At 48.3% G+C, this 22,733-nt stretch overlaps 1 protein-coding gene across 1 annotated transcript in view; it reads right to left on the bottom strand.

The window, feature by feature from the left end:
- Nucleotides 1–22,733, bottom strand: part of TFB2M (transcription factor B2, mitochondrial) — a 267,745-nt gene that overhangs the window by 51,629 nt on the left and 193,383 nt on the right. The window contains exon 7 of the mRNA XM_069608002.1: nucleotides 20,504–20,655. Coding sequence (XP_069464103.1) covers nucleotides 20,504–20,655 — 152 coding nt within the window. The remainder of the gene's footprint in view (nucleotides 1–20,503; nucleotides 20,656–22,733) is intronic.

Raw genomic sequence — 22,733 nt, 5'->3', positions numbered from 1 at the left:
GACTAGAGTCTTGTATAGGTCAAAACGGTTCCGGTAGTTAAACGGAAAAGTATTTCCCAAGATTCTCAGAAGTAGTTCATAGACGAAAGGTTCAGATGTTGGGTCACAAGCCGACTAGGCCTGCAAGTTGCCAAAGTTTCACGTACTTTCGCAGTGACAGGTAAGTTGTGTCGGTTGGGTTTTCACAGTACTTTGTATTGAAGAAAAAGATGCAGCTGAAGACTTCTGTTCCTGGCAGTTCCTGCAGATCTCGCGGTTCCTGGGCCTCAGTCGTGGGGACAAGAGGCAGGATGTCGGGGGGTCAGGGGAGCGGGGGGGTTGGGGGGGGGGGGACATCTGCACTGCACAGGGACTGGTCACAAAGCTGGCAAACTGGCAAATCTTCGATTCCGGTAGCTGTAGTCAAGCACACAAACTGGTGTCCTTCTCCCTGGTTATTCGGTTTCCAGCAGCACTCTAAGGAAAATACAACCAGCTCTGAGAATGGTGTCCAGGTGGCTTACGAGTGGATTGGTCCCCCAACTCAAAGGGAGAAGTCGTCCTTGAAGGGCTTCTCTGTCGAGATGAACTTGGCGATTCAGACCTGCAGCAGGGCTTCACCGGGCAAACCAATGGTCCAGCAGTTGCAGCAACCGTCCTCTTCCAGCTAGTCTTCGGTTCTTTCGTTCTAGTGGTCGACTCTGCCTTCCAAGCCAAGAGACTCGCCTTTTATCCAGTTTCCTCCCATTCATTCCAGCCTAGCTGCCATCCCCCAGCAGGGCGGCTGTCCTTGCCGGACAGTCAGCCAGCCACTCAAGCCAGAGTGCATTGGGGTCTCCTAGGAGACTAAGCACTGGGGGTTCCGAGCACCTCCCTCACTTCCTGCCCACCACAGACACTCGGGCACCAGAGGCGGTCTTCAGTCCTGAAGCCCGCCAAAAGGCGTACGAACAAAGGGACCAAACCTGGTTTGGCGTGCAGAGACAAACTCTAGAAGGACCTCTCCAAAAAGAAATGGTGTAAAAAGACCGTGTCCTATTAAAACAAAGGGTGCTCAGACATTGCTCCCGCGATTTAACGCTACCGGTTTCGCGGTCGGGAAAAATCATGCTAGTTCGTTGTAAAACCACTGCCACCAGCCATTTCGAGAGGAAAGGGTAGCATTTGACTGCTACATGAGTTTCTAGACATAGGGGATACGAAGTAACCCCTTCAACACTATTGCAAGATAGGGTGTGCTGGGTCTAGGAATTGTTACTTTCTTACCTGGTAACGTTCTTTCGATGGGATGGTCCGACGACGTATCCCATATCTATGACAGGTAATGTCCACAGCTGTGCTGCTTCTGAAAATCTTCGGCCTCTGCGTCCTTTGTCGATGAGGTCGATGCGCCGTCCCCGAGGACCTCCTCCAACGTCACCCGATGTGATAAGTAGGACGCACGACGCCCATAGCCACAGTTATATTTTTTTCCCCCAGAACGTGTGCCACCAGTTTTCTGCCAGTCAGACACACAAGGCCTTTCGGAACGCAAGCTGCAATCGCAAAAGAAATTCTGCAGCGGGGAAGGTAGGGAGGGAGTACGTCGCCGAACCATCCCATCGAAAGAACGTTACCAGGTAAGAAAGTAACTTGTTCTTCGAGGGGATTGGGTCCTCCGACGTATTTCATATCTATGACAGACTCCCAAAGCAGTACCAAGCAAGGAGGTGGGAAAAGAATTTAGAACACAAATTTAGCATGCCCAATCAAATTGCGGAAGATAGGACTGCCTTGCCAAAGGCCAGATCCTGCCCTCTGATGGAATCGAGGGAGTAGTGACGTACAAAAGTATGTACTGAAGCCCAGGTGGCTGCATCACAGATGTGACAAATAGGAACACCCCTCTGCAGGGCAGTACACGCAGCCACTCCCCTGGTAGAATGGGCCCGCAAGCCAGCCGGAGGGTCCTTACCCGCCAAGCAGTAACACTCGGAGATAGCTAAAATAATCCAACGAGACAAAGTCTGTTTCGTCACAGCTTGTCCCAAACGCTTTCCAGCGTAACCAATGAAAAGTTGATCGTCCACTCTGACCCGGGACTTGCACGAAATATAAAAGATCAACGCTCTCCTAGGATCAAGCCTATGGAGCCTCTCCTCTTCCTTACCAGGATGTGGAGGAGGATAGAACGCCGGAAGAACAACCCTCTGGCTCAAATGAAATTCCGAAACCACCTTCGGAAGAAAAGAAGGACGAACTCTAAGGACAACCCTGTCCTTATGAAACACAGTGAAGGGTGGCTTAACTTAAAGTGCCTGTAACTCACTCTGCGAGCAGAAGTAACCGCAACCAAAAACACAGTTTTAAGAGTTAGCAATCTCAAAGGGCAAGAATGTAAAGGCTCAAACAGAGCACCCATAAGAAACTTAAGAACAAGGTTCAAATCCCCACCGGGCACCAGAAAAGGTGACAGAGGGAACACATTAGTGAGCCCTTTCAAAAACTGAGAAATTAAAAGGAATCTTAAAATAGGAACGCTCTTCAGACGAGCGCTTAAATATGGACAGTGCCGCCAGGTAACCTTTAATGCTGCCCACTTGCAAGCCCCTGTGGGCCAAAGAAAGCAAAAAAGACAGAACCATGGGAATGTCACATTCAAAAGGATCCACATTCTTAACTCTGCACCAGTCGCAGAACTTTCTCCAACAGCAACGGTACAGAGACTTTGTTGCCGGCCGCCTGGCCGAGAGCAACACCTCCATCACATCTTCAGGGAGGTCCCAATCCTTATACCTCAACCTTTCAGAAGCCAAGCGTGAAGGTTGAGGGATCCGACCTCTGGATGGAGAACCTGACCCCCCCCCCCTCCCGTGAGAGCAGATCGTCTTGGTAGGGAAGACGACGTGGAGGGCAGATGGACAAGTGGAGAAGGTCCGGGTACCACGTCCTCCGGGCCCACGCCGGAGCAATGAGGATCATCCGGGAACCGAACCTCTGTAACCTATGCAGTACTTGCGGGATGACGGGGACTGGAGGAAACGCGTACAGTAGCAGTCTCCTAAGGCTCCTCTTGGAGGAAATTCCCGCAAGCAAAACCTTTCGCACTTCCGGTTGACACTGGAGGCGAAGAGATCTACTTGAGGGGTCCCCCATAGGGCGAAGATCTCCAGGAGAATCTCCTGAGCCAGCTCCCACTCGTGAGAGATCGTGCTCTGCCTGCTCAGAGCGTCCGCCGTCTTGTCGTCGTCTCCGGCCAGATGAAAAGCCGAGATCGAAACTTCCTGCTGGATGGCCCAGAACTCGAGCTGCATCGCCTCCCTGCACAGAGGAAGTGACCCTGCCCCCCCCCCCTTTTTGTTGAGGTAGTGCATGGCCACCGTGTTGTCCATTAGAATCAGGACACCCTTTCCTCGCACAGTCGGCAGAAAAGCCTTCAGGGCAAGCCTGACGGCCCTCAGCTCCAACAGATTGATATGGAGTCTGGACTCCGACGGAGACCAACGACCGCTGACTGCAAACTCGTTGGCATGAGCTCCCCATCCCGTGAGGGATGCGTCCGTCACGATCGTCACCTACGGCCAGGGCAGCCAAAATGGAGCCCCCTTCATCAGATTGCCTTCGACGGCCCACCACAGAAGGTCCGGAGCGACCGAGGGCGGCACCTGAACAGGGTCCGACAGCCTGCCGGAGGACTGAGACCACTGGAGCTTGAGTGCCCACTGCAAAGATCTCATCCGCAGACAAGCCTCTGGCACAGAAGAATGCAGGATGCCATGAGACCGAGCAGTCTCAAGAACTCGGACGCTGGGAGATTCTGGGCAAGTTGAAACTTGTGCACCATCTGCTGAATGTGAAGAGCCTTCACCTGGGGAGGAAAACACTGCCCCAGAGACATGTCAAGCACTGCTCCGATGTACTGGAGCCGCTGCGTTGGTGTCAAATGGGACTTCTTTAAATTGAGGGAGAAGCCCAGCTTGTGAAGGGAGTGGCAGGTGACGGACAGATGATCCAGGAATTGCTCGGGAGAGCTCCCCCTGATCAACCAATTGTCCAGGTAGGGGTAGACGTGAATCCCCCCCTTTCCTGAGATGCGCTGCCACCACCACCACCACCACCACCATGAGCTTGGTGAAAACCCTTAGGGCGGAGGTCAATCCGAACGGCAGGTCCCGAAACTGAAAGTGCGAGTCGCCAACCGCGAACCTCAGGTACTTCTTGTGCTTGGGACGGATCGGCACATGGAAGTAAGCATCCTTGAGGTCGAGAGACACCAACCAGTCCTGAAGTTGAAGGGCCTGGAGGACTTGAGTGAGAGTAACCATCTTGAACTTGTCCTTCCTGAGGAGTTTGTTCAAACGGCGCAAGTCCATGATAGGTCTCAATCCCCCGTCTTTCTTCGAAATAAAAAAATAAGGGGAATACCATCCCTTGTTCCTCTCCGCTACAGGCACCAGTTCTATGGCGCCTTTCTCAGCAGGGCTTGAATTTCCTGCGCAAGGAGCGGATCCGGATTCTTCAAAGAGGTTCCCAGGTGGATTGTCGGGAGGCCTCTGCCGAAAAGGAAGACAGTAGGCGTAGGTTATGATTTCCTGAACCCACACATCTGAAGTAATGGCTCGCCACTCTACAAGATGCTGCACCAGCCTTCCCCCAACCGGCGAACCATGGGGCCTGGCCTCATGACTGAGTGGTAGCGGCTGCGGCATTGCCTGAGGGCAAAGAGGCAACTGCTCAAGCGGCCTTGGCACCTCGAGTACCCTTGTTTCCACCTCTGGCACTCTTACGGTGGCCTCTGACTGCTAGCTCCTCTCGCTTTACTGAAGGACGAGTAATAGCGAAAGGAACCTCCCCTCCATCGCTGTCCCCTAGGACGAAAAGGCGGAGGTTGGCGAACTGCAGCGCCCAACGACTTCGCTGCAGCTTTGGAGGTCTGCAACTCGTCAGCCTTGCTGCCAAAAAGATTTTCACCGTCAAAGTGCATGTTGAGGAGCCGGGACTGCACATCAGGAGCGAACCCAGACTTCCGCAACCACGCAAACCTGCATATTACGGTGCTCGCCGCCATGGACCGGCTGACACAATCTGCCATGTTCAAACCCGACTGAACGGCCTCACACATGGCATCCTTGCCATACTGAACCATAGCAAGGAAATCATCCCGTTCGTCCCCTTCGGGAATATGTTCAGCCGCTAATGCAACACAGTTCCACAGAGTGTGTGTGAAACGAGACAAGGCACATATGGAGTTGGCCGCCTGAAGCGCCATACCCCCTGAAGAAAACACTTTCTTCGCCAAGCCGTCGTCCCTATCCGGAGGGATGGTAGGATACAACGCCTGCTTTGCCGGTGCCGTAGCCGCCTGCACCACCAAACTCTCTGGAGTGGGGTGCCTGGACAAGTAGCAGGGGTCGCTACTGGCCATACGGTATTTTCGCAACAAAGACTTGCCCACTGCCGGGACACTCTCCGGAGCAGTCTAAGCCGCCGCCACCCTTCTCTGCAGAGCCATATGAAACGGCAAAACTGGGTCAGTGAGAGGGTAGTGGGGGGGGGGGGGGGCCAAAATCAAGAATGTCCGTGAGATCATCCTGAACGAACTCCCCTGGGGGAGCTGACCAACCCAAGTACTCGGTGACCCGAGACATAAGGCGCCGATATGAAGAATCGGCATGAGTGCCAGGCTCCGGCCTACAAAACTCCACCTCCGGAGAGGTGTCCAATCCACTGGCATCATGCAGTGACTGCCTCGGGTCATCAAACTGGCTATGGCTCGACATAAGCTCATCTGGTACCGTCACCGGAACCAAGCCGTCATCAGAGCCTTCATCACCCTCTGAAATGTACTCCAGGCGGGGAGAGGAAGACATCTGGGGACCAAAGCAGTGCCTGACCTTAGCCAGAGCATTTCTAGGGGCCAAACCCATGCCATGGGGCCCCTCCGACACCACCGCCTCGAAAGGCTTTGAGGGCGCCGAACGAGTAGGCGCCGACAGAAACGGCGTCGATCGAATCGGCGAAGTCAGCTTCAGCGCCGCCAGCATCGACACAGGCCTCGAAGCCAGAGCTCCGAGCGTGCCTCTCAACGACCTAGGCTCCGACAGCATCGACGACCCCCTCGGAGGCAGAGCCTCGAGAGAAATAGTTGACGACTTTGGCGCCACAGGCGTCGACGTCTTCTTCGAAGACGGCACAGGATCACGCGGTCTCGAGCACGTCGAGGACCGGGATCTGGAACGGGCATGGCGAGAACGGCTACCCTTGTCCGAGTGGGACCTCTGCCGCAAGCCGTGCCGACCACCCGAGCCCGAAGGCGTACGAGCGGTGTCTCTCGACCGGTGCCAACCGACCCCACTCGGAGGCGCGGACGGACCGGTGCCCTGCAATTCAAGAATCGCTAGCATCTGCTTCCCGAAGAAAGCCCATTCCTCCGGTGTCGCTTGCATGGAGGGATAAGCGACCCACCGACGGGCGGAGTCCTGGGAAGAGGACGGGGAAGGCGACCGATGCCAGCGCTTCCAGGAATGCCTCAAAGAGGCGGAGGAGTGGCGAGACCGACTCCTGGAAGGAGACCCACTGGACTTCTGACGATGACGTGGAGAGTCGCCCCTCGAGTCATCCGTCGAAAGCCCCGCAGACCTCGACTTCGGGGGCTTACCGACCTACCGACAGCTTCTTCTTGCGTTCCCGCAAGGCCTTTGCCGTGAGCGACTGGCAGTCGACACAGTCGTCCGTATCGTGGGCCTCCCCGAGGCACCAGAGGCAGGCGTTGTGCGAGTCCGTGACCGACATCTTGGACCCACAGTCCCCGCATGCGGGGTTGAAGACGAAGTAGACATCGCCACGAACAGGTCTTCACAAAAAACCAAGCAGGTTCAACGAACCGTGAAGAAAACAGCAAACTCCAAAGAGTCGAGGCGTACCGAGATTCACGAAGCGAACATGTTTGCGGAAAAAACGGAACTGAAGCTATGGGCGTTGTGTCCTACTACTTATCACATCAGGTGACGTCGGCCGTCGGAGGTAGTCCTCGGGCACGGCGCATCAACGTCATCGATGCAGGACGCCGAAGATTTTCCAAAGCTGCACACCTGTGGACATTACCTGTCATAGATATGGAATACCTTGGAGGACCCAATCCCCTCAAAAAGTCAATTTCACTTTACATTCTCTGGGAAACAGTACTTTATCCCAGAGAAGGTATTTAAACCTTGGAAAAGCCTGGAAGGCTTCCCTGTGCCACTGCACTGAGGGCCCTGTGTGACACACATGAAAAGATGATGCCTATGGAGTGGTCTAAAACTCCATAACCCAAAGAAATAAACACAGAAAACAAACAGAATTAAAAAGTTTGAAGTCCCAAAGTTTAGCAAAAGAGCTGGAGGGCTCTATGGTAGAGGGAATTGGCACATTTATGAGAATTCTCCCTAACACTGCACTGTAGCTGCTTTGTTCCTCCTCAGACTCTTTGGCGTGCGTTGGGATGTCAATGGAAGCCTGCGCCTGTATGGAGTGGCCTATGCACAGATGTTGGCCCATGTGATTCTAAGCAGATCCACAAGCCTTAAATATAAAACTTACATTACTTACCATAATCGTATTTTCTGTCGCTTGCATCTGCTTAGATTCACATGCTGTGCATAGGCAGACATTTAGTGGTAGGTGCAGAGTATTGCAGGACTTGTTTTCGAACTTCGAAAAGAGACGACATGTGTTAGTAATATCCCTGTATGACGTGTATTGTACCCATGATACTTCACTTGTCAAGGTCCCTCTGATTGTTCTGTCTCTGACAAGAGGGAGCATGAAGTGAATGCATAAGTACAGAAAGTAGTGAAAAGGTAAAAGACGTCTATGTACCTTCAACTCCAAGTGGGGGTGGAGGGGGAGTGGGGGCAGGCGCATGTGAATCTAAGCAGATACAACCATCAGAAATACGATTACGGTAAGTTATGTAGGTCTTCAGAGGCTTGTGGATCTGCTTAGAATCACATGCTGTGCTTAGACTAGCGAGCAGTACCTGTAGATGTTTTATCTTGATGCATTACATTTTGAAATTTTATAATTGTATTGTTGCAAGGAAAGTCATCTTAGGAATTTAGCTTTTAGCATATCTTCAATGTGTTTATTGTAACGTTCATATATATTGAAAGGTTGATATTTCAACTATAACAATAAAAAACACTGGAGATGTTGGTGGGTTGTTTAAAGGTACAGCGGCAAAAAGATGTCTTAGCACTGCTTGACCCAGATGTACATCAGTCTTAGAATGTGCATCTAAATAGTAGTGTGTAAAAGCATGACTGGAACTCCAGGTAGCTGCTTTGCAAATTACATCTAAAGGTACGTTTGCAATAAAAGCTACAGTAGCCCCCTTTGCCTCGAACAGAGTGAGCTCTGGGCAAAAAGGGTAAGGTTTTCAGCCACAAGAAAACGAGCAGGGGCTGTGCTAGGTTGGATTTTCATTTAAGAGAATAACACATTTGTATGTATTTCACAATCCATTTAGAAATGGCCGATTTAGCAACAGGATTCCCCCCTTCTCCAGTGGCAACGGATATAAAGAATGTATGTTTTCCATAGTGATTTTGTCTCATGGAGGTAATCCATTACCGCTCTCTTTACATCTAGGCTCATCTCGGCTGAATTTGTGGGATTTTGGAAACAGGCTGAAAGTTCTATAAATCGGTTGACATGGAACTTTGAGATGGATTTAGGAGAGAAACATGGATGTGTGTGCAAACCCACTTTGTCCTTGTAAATATTGACAAATGGGTCTTGTCGGAGAGCCTTATAGATGTAATGGCAACGAGAAAAGCAATCTTATAGACGAGACACTAAAGACTGGTTTTATGCTTTGGCTCAAAAGAAGGGCCCATAAGCTTATTAAGGACCACATTCAAGTCCAATCTGGGAGTCGGAATAGAAATTGGACGGTGCAATGTTTTGATACCTTCCATAAAGGCTTTAATGATATGGACTTTCCATCAAAAACATTGACTTTGAGAGGTGGTGTAAGCAGAAAGAGCAGCTAGATGCACTCTTCGTGAATTAAAGACTAGCCCTGAATCTAAGAAGTAAATAAGGTATAGAACAATGCGAGGTGTGCAATCAATAGGATTGACACTATGTGATCTACACCAAATGACGAAGCGTTTCCATTTGTTGAAATAGCAGTATCTGGAATGATGTTTACATGCCTCCTTAAGAATGTCCATGCACCTTTGAGGCAGATTTAAAATTTCCACACTCTGACTTCAGGAGCCAAGATGCTAATTTCAGTGTTTGACGACATGGATGTAGTGTCGATTCCCGATTCTGGGACAGCATGTGTAAGGGCATGGTAATTTGGCTGGAGGACAGACATTCTCATTAGGTGCGAGAACCATGTTTGAAGGTCCATCATTGGAGTTATCAGGATAGGTTTGACTTGTTCTTGGTGCATTTTGTGGACTATTTGATTGAGAAGAGTTTGTTTAGTGATCTACGGGAAGTTATACATTTCTGTTAAGCACATCTGCTCGAACATTGTGTTCTCCTGGGGCAGGAGGAACATCTAGTCTTTCAGCACCCAATTCCCTATTTACTGGGCTAGTTTGGACAGACCTCGCGAGGGTGTCCCGCCCCGTTTGTTTAAAATAAAAACACACCCGTTGGGCTGTCTGTTAGCTGGTTTTGGAAGGCTACGAGAGCTTTGAACACTGCTAGAAGCTCCAACAGGTTGATGTGCTTGTTTGCTAGCGACTGTGTCCACACGCTGTGCTTCAGAAGAGGGATTACTTCCTGCAGAGTCGTCATCCTGAATTTTGTGGCTGGATATACTCACTTGCAGGACGCAGATCAGGATGCGTGGTTTAGCCCTTTTTGGGTACAAGGAAGTACACCAAATAGATACCCTTTTTTTTCCTCTCGAACAGGGACGAGTTCCATTGCTCCTTTTTGAAGTAATACCTCGACCTCCGCTTGTAGGATGAGCTGGTATTCCAGGAACACCCTTCTGATCTTTGGTGAAATTCCATTGAATAACGGTTTGCAACGGTAGTGAACACCCTCTGATCTAAGGTTATTTCCTCGCATCTGTGGGTGGATGTATTTCAACCTCCTACTGGAAATGCATGGGAGGGAACCCTGATGGGTAAGACATTTACTGGCGGGGTTAGGTGAGCGCCTGGAGGCTGCACTCTTACCTCTACCTTTGTTGAGAGGTTTGGTAATTGATTAAGCACCTTGTGACGAATATCAGGAGGAAAAACTTGGAGAAACCAGATTCAGCGGGTCTGGAGAAGGCATCCCAATAAAGGGAACGGCGGGTGTTGAATATAGCTTTATTGGAGATTTGGCTCAAGGTTCCTTTTTGGCTGTCTCTAAAGCTTCATCTACTGCCTTTCCAAATAAGACTGATTCTCCAATAGGTTTGTTAATTAGAGTGGTTTTAGGCGATGTTCACGAGTCTGTTGTAAATAATGCTGCAAGTTTGGTTTGTATTGTTTATTTGTTTTCAAAATAAAATTTTTTAAAAAAAATAATTAGAGTGGTTTTGGGCATGATTTTGTGCAGTACACTTTGGGAGACTACAGCAACCTTGACCTCCTGGCAATAGGAACCAAACCTTTGGTATAGGTCTGTACTACACAGGGTGGTAGTGTGGCTGAGCAGCCAGGCTTATCTCAACAGGGGACAATGTGAGCGGTAAGGTTGTAACAGAGCTTCACAGTGACAGTTATTCAAATAAACACTTATACTCAAGGTTTCTTGATTAAACAATTTAACAGTTACATAAGCCTTCTTCAGAAGGGAGCGAAACATGTAACAATTAGAATACACGGTTTCTCTAAATCAGATAATACCCATTGGGGATGGCACACAGATACTTCCTACACACTGAGGTGACTTAAATAGCTGAGACACTGTGGACATTGATTTATCACTGGTACCTTTAGAGCAATAATGAGTTTTGGTGTAAAGGATTAGATAGAGGAACAAAACAAAGGTTAACAAATTATTCAAAAACTGGTAAGTACTTTTTAAACCTTCCAATGCAAAGTAAATTAACCCTTTCCTGGAGGAAAAGCACCAAGTCAGAGGTAGAAGAGTCTCAGGGAGCCAGGACAGTCAATGTTTAGTTGACCAAAGTCTAGGGGACCTGAAGATCTTCTTTGCAGGTAAGTAAAAGTCTTACACAATGTTTTTAGCAAGGTTTGTAGAAATAAGATTCACTTGAAGGGCTACAAGCTGAGAAGATTGTGAGAGGGGAAAGCTGCAAGCAACTCTGCAATTGCAACCAAGACAAGTCTCAACTGAGAACAAGTAAGGCTACACAACAAGAGGTAAATCCTCTTAGGTTTACAGTACCTTTGGTTAGAAGAAATGGTCCCAGCTGGCTTCTGTTCCTGCGTGGCTTTGCAGATCCTATTCCTGGGCCTCAGTCGTGGGGACAAGAGGGAGGACTTCTGGGGACTTCTGCAAAACAACTTGAAGGTTGGCAGCAGCAAATGTCAAACTTCAATTCAGCAGCACTTTGCGGTTTCAGCTCCTCGTGTCTATAGCAAATGGTAACACCACGGTTCTCGGATACAACTTCAGACGTTCCTCGCATCTGGGGTCCAGCACTCGGTTGAGGTGGCTCAGGCTTGGTCAGTCCTGCTTCAGGGAAGTCTGGAGGATCTTCCTGGCGCACAGGTCAGACTTAAAAACAATGCACTCAATCTGGTGTTCCACTCCCAGACGAGTTCACTTTGGGGTTGATTTGTCCCACCAACCCACGGGGAGAAGTCGTCCTTGCAGGGTTTCTCTAGTCGAAGCGAATTCGGAGCTTCAGCACAGCAGCAGGGCTTCACCGGGCAAACCAACAGTCCACAAGTTGCAACAGGTGTCTGTTCCAAGTTCTTCTTCGGATTCCTTTGTCCAGTGGCCAAATCTGCCTTCCAAGCTAAAAGCCTCACCTTTTATGCAGGTTTCTCCCATTCATTCCAGCCTGTCAATCACACAGCAGGGGGGCTGTCCTCTAAGGACAGCCAGCCGACCAATCACCATAGGGTGCATTCCTGTATAGGGATGTAACGGTATTAAGGTATACCGTTAAAGATACCGTGAACCACTCAATTAAACAATAATAACCGTCACATTGTTTATACCGTTTATACCGTTAAGTGTGCTTTTCAATCTGATTTGGAAAAGCTGCAGTAAGCAAGTTCTGCGCAGTCTTGGTCTTGCACTGTTGGATGTGCCATCTGCAAAGTAGTTTCAGTTGGAGCAGTTTTTAATGCCCTTCCATAAACCACACGTGCCTGACACAAAATCAATATGTTAGCAATAGGAAGAATAAATACAGTGTCAAGAAGGAAAAGGGTTTACTTTGGGTTGGCGGCTTTAGGGTTTATATATTTATAATGGATAATGTTTGCTAAACATATGACAATGGAGGATTTCCCTGGTTCTATCATTGAATTTACATATAATAAGTCACACTGTGAAATTCACTAATCTCTGTGGGTATTCCCTACTGTCATACCAAAGGGTAACATGTTGGCCCGCAAGTAAACTAAAGGCTGTAACGTAAAGAGCGTGCGTGCGTGCGTGCGTGCGCGTGTATGCACACAAGCTTATACTACCATCATCCTCCAGTGATCTGTGGCATGCAGGTTATAAAGATGGCAACATTTTCATCTTCCCCAGTAGCCAGTGGGGGAGCTAAAAGCCTAAATGACCACTTAAGAAAAGCTATCAGTTTACTTTCCCAGTTGCAGCAGGCCCCTCTCCCCCTCCCCCTCCCCCTCCCCCTCCCCCTCCTCCTCTCCACATGTGTGTTTGTGTTTGGTGGAAGCAAGGGTGGCATTTCAGTGGAAAGTATGTTGAAAACCCCAATTCTGGCTCTGTGTGCCTGGTTTTGTTTGTGATGATAAATCTGACAATTTGTGACCTTTTAGAAAATATTTGTTAAGATTAGTTAACTCCGCCTGCTATACCGCGATAACGATGATATACCGTCATTTGGCAAGAGGTTTATCGTACCGTTATAAAACTAATACCGTGACACCCCTATTCCTGTAACCAAGGGGATTAAGCACAGTGAGTTTCGGGCACCTCCCTCACTTCCTGCCCCTGCCAGACATACTGGAGCCAGAGGCAGGCTTCACTCGTATCCCGCCACAGACAAAGGGACCAAATCTGGTTTGGCACGCAGAGTAAATCTCAAGAAGGACCTTTCCAACCGGGCCATTTTGACAAAATGGGTGCCTTACTGCCACTGCGAACGCAGCCCGCGGTAAAAACACACAATGCTAGTTAACAGTAAACCACTGCCACCAGCCATTAATTGTAGAGAGCGTAACAAAAATGTTACATGAGAAACTAGACAAAGGGGATACTAAGTAACCCCTCTAGCACAATATTCTAAGATAGTGTGTGCTGGGGGTCTAGAAAGTTACAAAATGTAAGTTAATTCAATTTCACTTAACTGCTCTCGGAAACAGTTTCACCACGAGAAGGTATTTAAACCTTTGGGAAATCTAAGAGACTTCCCTGTGCCACTGCCCTGAAGGTGCTTTGTGTCATAATGTAAAGATGATGCCTATGGAGTTTGTCAGACTCCAAAGTCAAAAGAAACAGAGTCCAAATCACAGAAAAATACGAGAGAGTGGGAAAAAGGCTTCACTCTCTCCAGGTTAGAAGTGAAAAGTCCTAAAGTCCAGCAAAAAAGAGCTGGGGGTCTCTAGGGTAGAAGGGGATTAACACATTTCTGAGAATCCTCCCCAACACTCAGCTTGCATCTCTGGTTTGAAACAAGAATTATGGAGCCAGGAGATTCTTATTAACAAAGTACCCGACGCAAGGATTTTACCCACCGTCTCTTCAGAATCAAGGGTATTTTTTTTTTTTTAATGTGTCATTTGTCTACCTTCTTTAATAACCTTTTGTAACCGATACCTTGTGGGCTCAGGGACATTATCCAGATTGCTTTGGAGTAACCCCCCACTGAACATCGTTATAGCTTGCCAAAAGAGTGGTGTTATTGGCTATGGGTATTGAGTAGGCAGCTGAGGCAGTGACTCTCCCCTAAAGCATAACACTTTTGCACTCTCTGCATTAGATAATGGCACCCAGCACGTTTTCTAGTGGCAGTAACTACTAGTGAGTCAGATGTCACATGGCCTTGAATATACAGAGTCAGATGGTGCAGGCTTTACCAGCAAAAACGATTTACTTACATCCAAAAGTCAAGATAGGATCATGCCATAGCAAAATAGCGGAGAGTTTCATTTTATCTAATGAAAGGAAAGTAGAAAAAATGAAATTCTTTCCAAATAATGCCATGAAATATCTAGATGAGAAGTACCAGGACTTCAGCAGTCTGGCGGCAAAGGCTGGCATATGTTTGGTGTACTGGGCCATATGATGTGAATACATGGTGTGAGTACATGGTCATGCTCTGCCAATATCAACATACAAGTGGGGTATATGCAGCTAACCATGACAGTATGTATACCGATGAAGAATTTCTACACACTTCTAAATCACAGCTACAAAAAATACTTTCTCTCACACATACTTAAATAAGCCAGATCTATTTGTGCCTATACTCATTTAAAGCTCTCTAGCGGTGGGAAAGACCATTAAAACACACACACACACACAATATGGCTTTGTATACTGCTATTGCTCAGTTCAATTGGAAGACTACAGAAACCTCTTTAACCCATCACTCGCAACAGGGACAGTACCTGTTAGGGAGAATTCTCATAAGTGTGCTAATCCCCTTCACCTTAGAGACCCCCAGCAACTTTGCTGGATTTTGAGGACTCGATTTTCTTACCTGGAGAGAGTGTGAGACTTTTTTCCCCACTCATGTATTTTGATGTGTATTTTACTAGTGTTCTTTGAATATGGGGTTTTAGAAAACTCCATAGTCATGATCTTTTCATGTGCGTCACACAGCAACTTCAGTGCAGGGACACAGGGATGTCTTTCAGACTTCCCAAAGGTGTAAATACCTTCTCTGGGATAAACTACGGTTGGCCAGAGAATGTAAAGTGAAATTTACTTTACTAGTCTTCAAATTCCTAGACCCAGCACACACTATCTTACAATAGAGTGCTGGAGGGGTTATATAGTATGTTTCCCGACCGCGAACACCAGTAGCTAAAAATCGTGGTAGCCATGTTTTTCAAGATGGCGCCTTAAGCCCCTTTTTCTTTAAACAGGTCACGGTCTTCTGTTTTTGCCATTTCTTTTTGGAAAGGTCCTTCTAGTGTTTATCTCTGCGCGCCAAACTAGGTTGGTCCCTTTGTTTCTATGCCTTTGGCGGGCTTCAGGACTGAAGACCGCCTCTGGCGTCTGAGTGTCTGGGGTGGGCAGGAAGTGAGGGAGGTGCCAGAAATTCCCTGTGCTTAGTCTCCTAGGAGACACAAATGAACTCTGACGTTATTGGCTGGCTGACTGTCCGGCAAGGACAGCCACCCTGCTGGGTAAATGACAGCTAGGCTGGAATGAAAGGGAGAAAACTGTTTAAAAGGCGAGTCTCTTGGCTTGGAAGGCAGAGGCGATCACTGGAACGAAAGAACCAAAGACGATCTGGAAGAGGATAGCTGCTGCAACTGCTGGACCGTTGGTTTGCCCGGTGAAGTCCTGCTGCAGGTCCAAATTGCCAGAGAAGCCCCTTCAAGGACGACTTCTTCCTTTGAGTTGGTGGGACCAATCAACTCGTAAGCCACCTGGATACCATTTCCCTGAGCAGGTTCGGTTTAACCAGGGAGAGGGACACCAGTGTGTGTGCTTGACGACAGCTACTCGAACTGAAGATCTTCCATTTGCCAGCTTTTTGGAGCAGTCCCCGTGCAGTGCAGGAGTCCCCCCCCTCCATCCCCCAATGTCCTCCCTCTTGTCCACACGACTGAGGCTCAGGAACAACAAGATCTGCAGTCTTCAGCTGCATCTTTTTCTTCATATTAAGGTACTGTTCCAACCCGATTGAGAGAACTTGCCTCTCGCAGTGAAAGTTTGTGGAACTTTCCCAACTTGCAGGCCTAATCAGCTTGTGACCCAACATACGATTCTTTTTCATACAAACTACTTCTGAGAACTTTGGCAAAGACTTTACCGTTTACTACCAGAACTGCTCTTTCCTATCCAAGACACTAGTCCATTGACTTTGGCCTAGGCCTAGTGAGTCGAATTGACTCTTCTCGTGAACTGGAACTATTTGCACTGCCTAAGAAAGTATTTGTGATCCATTGTATTAACTTGTGCCTTTTTACTCCTATTTAAAGTGACTGAAATGCCATTTTGCTCCTACTTCAAGGGAGCCTAATACTCAAACGTATTGGCTTGGTACTGAGGTTTGTGTATATTATTAAGTTACCTCCTTCTAGTGAATGTTTTCTAAATGACCGTAAATAAATAAGTGTTTTGCCAAGAAACCTTGAGTGTAGGGGTCTACTTGAACCACTGTGATTGTAAGACCTCTGTGTAACTTCATTTACTGCTCATATTCCCTCTTGAGATAAGCCTGGTTGCTCAGCTCGATACCAAAAACTGTGTAGTACAGACTTATACCAAAGGTTGGTTTTGCTTACACCTATAGTCTTAATTGTGTGTGGTGGTGTAACGCTCACCTGACTCCCACGGAGGCACTGGCCTGGTTCGCACTACTGAGACCTCTTCTAAGGTGATGCGCAGGGTTCGGAAGACGAACTGGACCGGGCCCCCAAATCTGGCTTGTCTGGCTCGCAGAAGTATCCTTCTGTAGGCGAAAATAGGGCATTAACTGTCTGCAGGGTAATGCAATCAGCCTCCCACTTTCCCCTCTCACCCTCCTCGAAACCCTTCTGTGACTCCTCGTAGCGTCTCACCTTAGGGTCTGGAAGGACGAGCTCTCCATCCTGCTTCTGATGCAGGGGCGCGTTGGTATCCAGTTACTTCACTGGATTTTCGGATTGGTGAGAACCAAACTTGCTTGGCTTCCAGGTAAGTTTTTTGATAAGAGGTTCCCCTTGTGTCCACTCATTAATGTACTAATGCTAGTGTCTTTTTCCCCATAGGGGCCGGGGTACGGAATGCCGGGGAACAGGCACCGACCCGAGATGAGAGGTGAAATCCTTGTAGAAATCAGGTAAGTCTTTAATGAGCGTTTTTTGGTAATGTCTTTTCATTCGCTCATTAACGCTGATGTCTTTTTTCCCCCTTAGGGGCCGGGGTCCGGAAATGCCAGGATGCGGCGCGGACCCGAAATGAAGAGGGATTGAATCAACAGGTAAGTCTTAACATGGAGATTTAGCTTTACTTATTCCCTTCTCTCTCTCACCTTTTGTTCTGGTCTTTTTCTCCCTAGGCGCTGGGGCATGACTGCGAATCCGGATGATCGCTGCTGAACATGGAGGCGCCCTGTAAAGGTGAGTGGAATGCGGCGCTGCAGCGATCGACGCGATGAGCTTTTAAATAAAAATCTTCCTTTTCAGGATTGTCGGCGAGATGTCTCCGGGATGCGGATTTAGCAGGTAAAGACTTTTCCTTCTTCTGTTCTCTTCTTCTCTTCCTTTGCAGGTGATCCAGGATGCTGGCAGGCGTGGCAGAAGTCAGGATGCAGGAGCTGACACGGTGAACGTCCAGCTGCTAGATGCAGAACAACGCGAAGCACGTGTGGCTGTTCTGGTGGGGTTTAAATAGCCTTGGAAGATGTTCCAGGTATGTATCCTTCCCCGACCACGCCCAGATGGTAAATTAGTCCCACAGGTAAAATAGTTCCTTTCAGGCCTCAAAGAGGCCGGGATCCTGCAGCATGCTCTGCATCAGGTAAGTGCACCCAAGCACTTCCATAATGAGCCTGGCGCCTATTGCGCCAGGACTGATGTCTTTTATGAGCCTGGCGCCATAGGCACCAGGACACTGTCCAAAGGGCCCCTATATGGGGTTGCTGGGTCCTTCCTTGGGGACTGGATGTCCGCTTTCGGGGACGCAGGGCTTGAACCGGCTCCCCGGGAGCGGGTATCAAGACAGGTGGTCCCAGAGGTTACTGCATGCAATTCTGCCCAACAGTACCATGATCATTCAAATCAGTGTACATCAAACCACTCCTCAGGGACACGTCAGGCGATGTGGAAGACCTCTAAACACAGGCCTATTTCAAACATTCCCTACCCAGCAAAACTCCTAGAACCCGACGTCTACGGACTAACACAGGAGCCCATACAAAAATAACAGCTGCTGGATCAGGCACAAGTCGGCTTTAGGCCTAAAAGAGGGACAGAGACAGCACTCATATCTGGGATGACCTAAAGACAAATGCAGACTCGACACAAACTTACCCCTGATACTACTGGACCACTCTGCAGCGTTCGACAAGAGTCAGCCATGACAACCTCTTCAAGAAACTAGAAGGAAGAGGAATAGCTAGATTAACCCTGCTCAGAATAAATCATTCCTAACTGATACAACGGAAACCATCTGTATAAAAACTTTCAAATCCACTCCACAGACACCAACTGTGGAGTACCACAGGCATCGTCCCTATCCCCACTGCTCTTCAATTTCTACCTGACTCCATTAATTAAGCTAATCAAAAGACACTGCCGCACGTGCTACAACTACGCAGACATACAAATCTACAAAATCGAAGACGCACAATAAGAACACAACACTGGAAGACTGTCTAAAAGAACTATGAATGGATGAACACAAACCGCCTCAAACTCAACCCAGGCAAAAAAGGAATCTTAGTTATAGCCAAAAACCAGGAAAATAAACATTACGTCCCATGGACCACAGAAATTGGAACAGCACCCACACCATTGAAAACAGTCAAAAGCCGTGGAGTCCTAATTGACAATGAAAACTAGAACCACAAGTAAACGCAATAATAAAGAAATGCGTCTTCCTCCCACACACGGTAAAAAAGGATCCTACCATTCCTCTCCTATTAAAATACTTACCATCATCGCCCTCATCATGTCCAGAATAGACTATGCGAATTGCCTATACCTCGGAATGCCGGAACGCTGCTGAAGAAACGGCAATGTATCCAAAATGCAGCAGCCAGACTTCTCCTCAGACTAACACGAAGGGTTCACAACACTCCAACGCTAATAATGCTACATTGGCTGCCTATGAAACAACGAATCGCGTTCAAAACCGTACGACGTCCTTTCATCGCCAGATTTTTCAAAGCCTGCCACTTCAACATGCACTATTGTTCATCGATTTATTTAGGGGGTCGAGGGTGCAGATAAGGGTTTGGGGGTTAGGGAATAGGTGGCAGAGGAGGGTTGGGGGAACACACCCAAAATAAAAAATAAAATTTGGTGACGTTCCACGTTGAAATGACAGGCTTTGAAAATTCAGGCGATTAAATGACATGGAACTGTTCAAAACAATGTGCATAATGTACAGAGCAATCCATTGCCAAGGAGCAGAATTCCTACAAAAGTAAATAACCATTTACCTACCAACAAGAACACTGATAAAGCAACATCCGTCTGGAACCAAAACCATACACAAGAAAAAAAAAAAACCCACACGGGGATAGTCAATCTCCCACCTGGCAGCTAAAACTTGGAACACCCTCCCGAAAGACATACGCAATACAAAGGATAGGCTAAAATTCAGAAAAGTACTTAAAACCTGGCTTTTCATCTTAGAATCAGATGGGAACGACTAGAAAAAACAAACACCCTCCCCCCCACTGGAACAAGCATACATGGAAGGAATAAGCCGGGGAGGGAGCGAGCCCAGTGGAGACCTAGTCCCAACAAAAGCCCCACATTAGGGATCACCAAAGGGACTGGCCCCACAGGTACAGACGAGGGAGCATAAACCAATAACTGACACCCAGAAGGCCTTAAAGCACCAGGATTTCGGAGGGTGAGGATCCCGCCCTATGAACTCAGGGAGGCAATGGCAGGCACACCCTTGAAAATCTAAGTGCAAAACCTTTAAACCTTTGCAACTATCTAGCGGTCCGTGGGCAGGAAGGTGGTGAAGGCCTCCTTCCACCCATGGGTGGAGATCACAGAGACAAGCCTCCACTATGCGCAAAACCCAGAGCATGGCCCAACACAAAATGCCCCAGTGCATAGCACAGGCAAAAACGCCAAACCAGTGTCGGCAGCAATGAGGTTAGAAAAAAGCCCCACTAGCCCAACCTCCAAAATCTCAACTTCTGCATACACCTCTCACACACTAAATCACATATTTTCACAGCAATCCACATGCACTAGACTACAACAAACCACACAGTCCTGCACAAAAGCACATGAAGTCTACCGATCTGTAAATTGCACTCATGCTCAAACTGTGTACTGAACTGAAGCCGTCAACAGGACATCACAACTCTCACTCTAACTCTAACTCTTCCCGCTATGCCCTTCTAACCCATCACCCCTCTTGCCTTTCCGATCCGCCAGAGCGCCAGGCACTCTGGTGTTGTTAGTGCACAGTATTAAGAACCTTTAACATGTGGATGGGGAAGAACAAAAATCCAAACCTTTATATAGGAGGCCGATTAGTAATCCTTATCAATAAATAAAAAGCTGTACACACTGTTTTGTATACTTACTCCAGTCTTGTAATTAATTTAGCTGTTCGTCTTGCAAAACACTGCTTCATCATTATAACAAAAGTAGTAGAGTTTGCCGTTGTGAGACTGTGCGAGAACAAATCCCTCCGTGGAGTTATTCGTACCAGACAAAGATGATCATTTGGTAGGTACTGAAATAATAAAAAAATATTTTAGAAAAACCTGTTACATGCGTTTATATTGACGAATATGAAATCCTTGTAACAATTTAAGGCTGATTTGGAAGTAGGGAATCAAGCAGACAAATGTTTACTTAAAATAGGAGAAATGTACAGAGCAATATGAAAGGGTGAATATTGCAGTAAAACCTAGGGTAGGCAGTTGAAAAGATACAACACTATATGCCCTGGTCTAAGGCTACTCAGAAGAACAGTACATCAAGGAATTCTGATCGGCAGAAATGCTTAAGCTCATTTATTGATGCGTTGGAATTTAAAGCAAAGGTAAACTTTTTGAATCACATATTGAAAGTGGAGTCAAAGTTAACCCTTCTACTTCCTGGGATCAGCACAAGAAAAAGTCACTTAAGAGCAATAAATGTGCAATTTTTTGTTGTACAGTCACATGTGGCACGTTATCGCACTACATGGAGATGGAGTGTGAAATAAGCCCGTTTTCAAGTTTCAATATGTGGGTGTTGGCGGTACGAGGAAGATCCTCTGCCAAAACCCTTCGATGGCCTGCCCGACTTCCCTCTGAGGCACAAAAGGACGGACAGTGCTGTTGCAGCGTGCCCAGGGCCCAGGCTGTCTGAGCTAGTCTTGACGGCCTTTAGCGATTCATCAAAGGCCTTTCCAAAGAGATTGTCCCTGAACGGCATGTCCAGGACCTTCGTTTGAACTTCCTGCCTAAAGTTGGTGGCCTTCAACCAGCCACAATGACTGAGGTAGACCCCGTTCCCCATTTGGCGGAAACACGGTCTGCCATGTCCAGGGCCACGGTGATTGTGTGGTCCGTTGCCACCTCACCATCTTGGAGAATCCCCAGCACCTCGATCCATTTGTCCTCGGGGAGGAATTCCAGTAGCGGGGCCATCTTGTGCAATAACTTCCGTTAATACCTGGCTAGGATCGCTAAAGCGTTCGCCACCTTGACCGTCGTAGCCGCCGAGTAGATTACTTTCCTACCCATGGCATCCAACTTCTTCCCCTCGCTGTCTGGGGGTGGGGGGGGGAGGGGGCAGAGGGGGAGGCTGAGGAGCACTTCTGCGCAGCCGCGAGACCACGGAGTCTGGTGCTGGTTGTGATCACAGACACTTGGGTGCAGACAAACAAATACATGCAGAGACAAATAGAAGCTTAGGAGGGGGCTTGAAGGGGGAGGCACGATCGGCACATCCAGTAAGCACCTAGAAGCAATTTTATGGACAGTTACAATAATGCATGAAAGCAAAAGTGGCACATATGTAATTTCATTTGAAACGAGCTAGGAGCTGCCAACAAATTACTCCACTGAGTGCCACGCGTTATTGTGCATATTGGATGGGGGGGCCCAGGACTGGGTGACTACTAAGCGGCGCCGAGTAGAGGGAGAAGAAAGGTGGAGCAGGGGGAGGAGGGATGGGCAATGGTCCAGCCAGGCCCGGACAGAGTCAGACAGGGGCCATAGGTGGAAGGGCCAGCTGTCCCACCTACCGGCTGCTGTACTGTAAGAGGGCCAATCAGCACAACCGCAGTGTGAGGCAATCAAGACACTACAGTGCCTAAAAAACAAAGGTGCAGGCGGCCATGAAGGAGTGGAGCAGGCCGACTGGCATGAAATCATCATCAGGCCCCACAAGGCAGCGCCACTGCAGGTGCTGCATGATAAAGGTTTGCAGTCACTGCACACACAAAGGAAGATGCATAGTGGCATCAGTGTGCACAGCAAATCGAGCGGAGCCCCATTGGGCTTACCTTGATTGAAGAAAGGTTCTCATGGTCGGGTCGTCATCATGGGGGGTGGGGGGGGGCAGAACAGGGGAGAGTCAGATGAGTGCTCCAGTGGGAAGGGAGAGGAGGTCCTGGGTGGGGGAGGTGCCAGTTTGACTTTAGTCAGAGGTTGATTTCGGATATGCACAGAACATTCCATAAAAAGATTTTAGTCTTCGGCAGGAACCCTTTGTGAAGCCTACTGAGGCTCCAGAGTGTCTGAATACAGGAAACAAGTGACGAGTCAAACTCTGCAGTCCTTTGTCTTCTGGCATGCCTGCCTGGAATCGGTTCCAACT

The sequence above is a fragment of the Ambystoma mexicanum genome, chromosome 4q, assembly GCF_040938575.1.
Source record: "Ambystoma mexicanum isolate Mex_15411 chromosome 4q, UKY_AmexF1_1, whole genome shotgun sequence".
In the NCBI taxonomy this organism is placed as follows: Eukaryota; Metazoa; Chordata; class Amphibia; order Caudata; family Ambystomatidae; genus Ambystoma; species Ambystoma mexicanum.
This window is presented reverse-complemented; position numbering and strand designations above follow the sequence as displayed.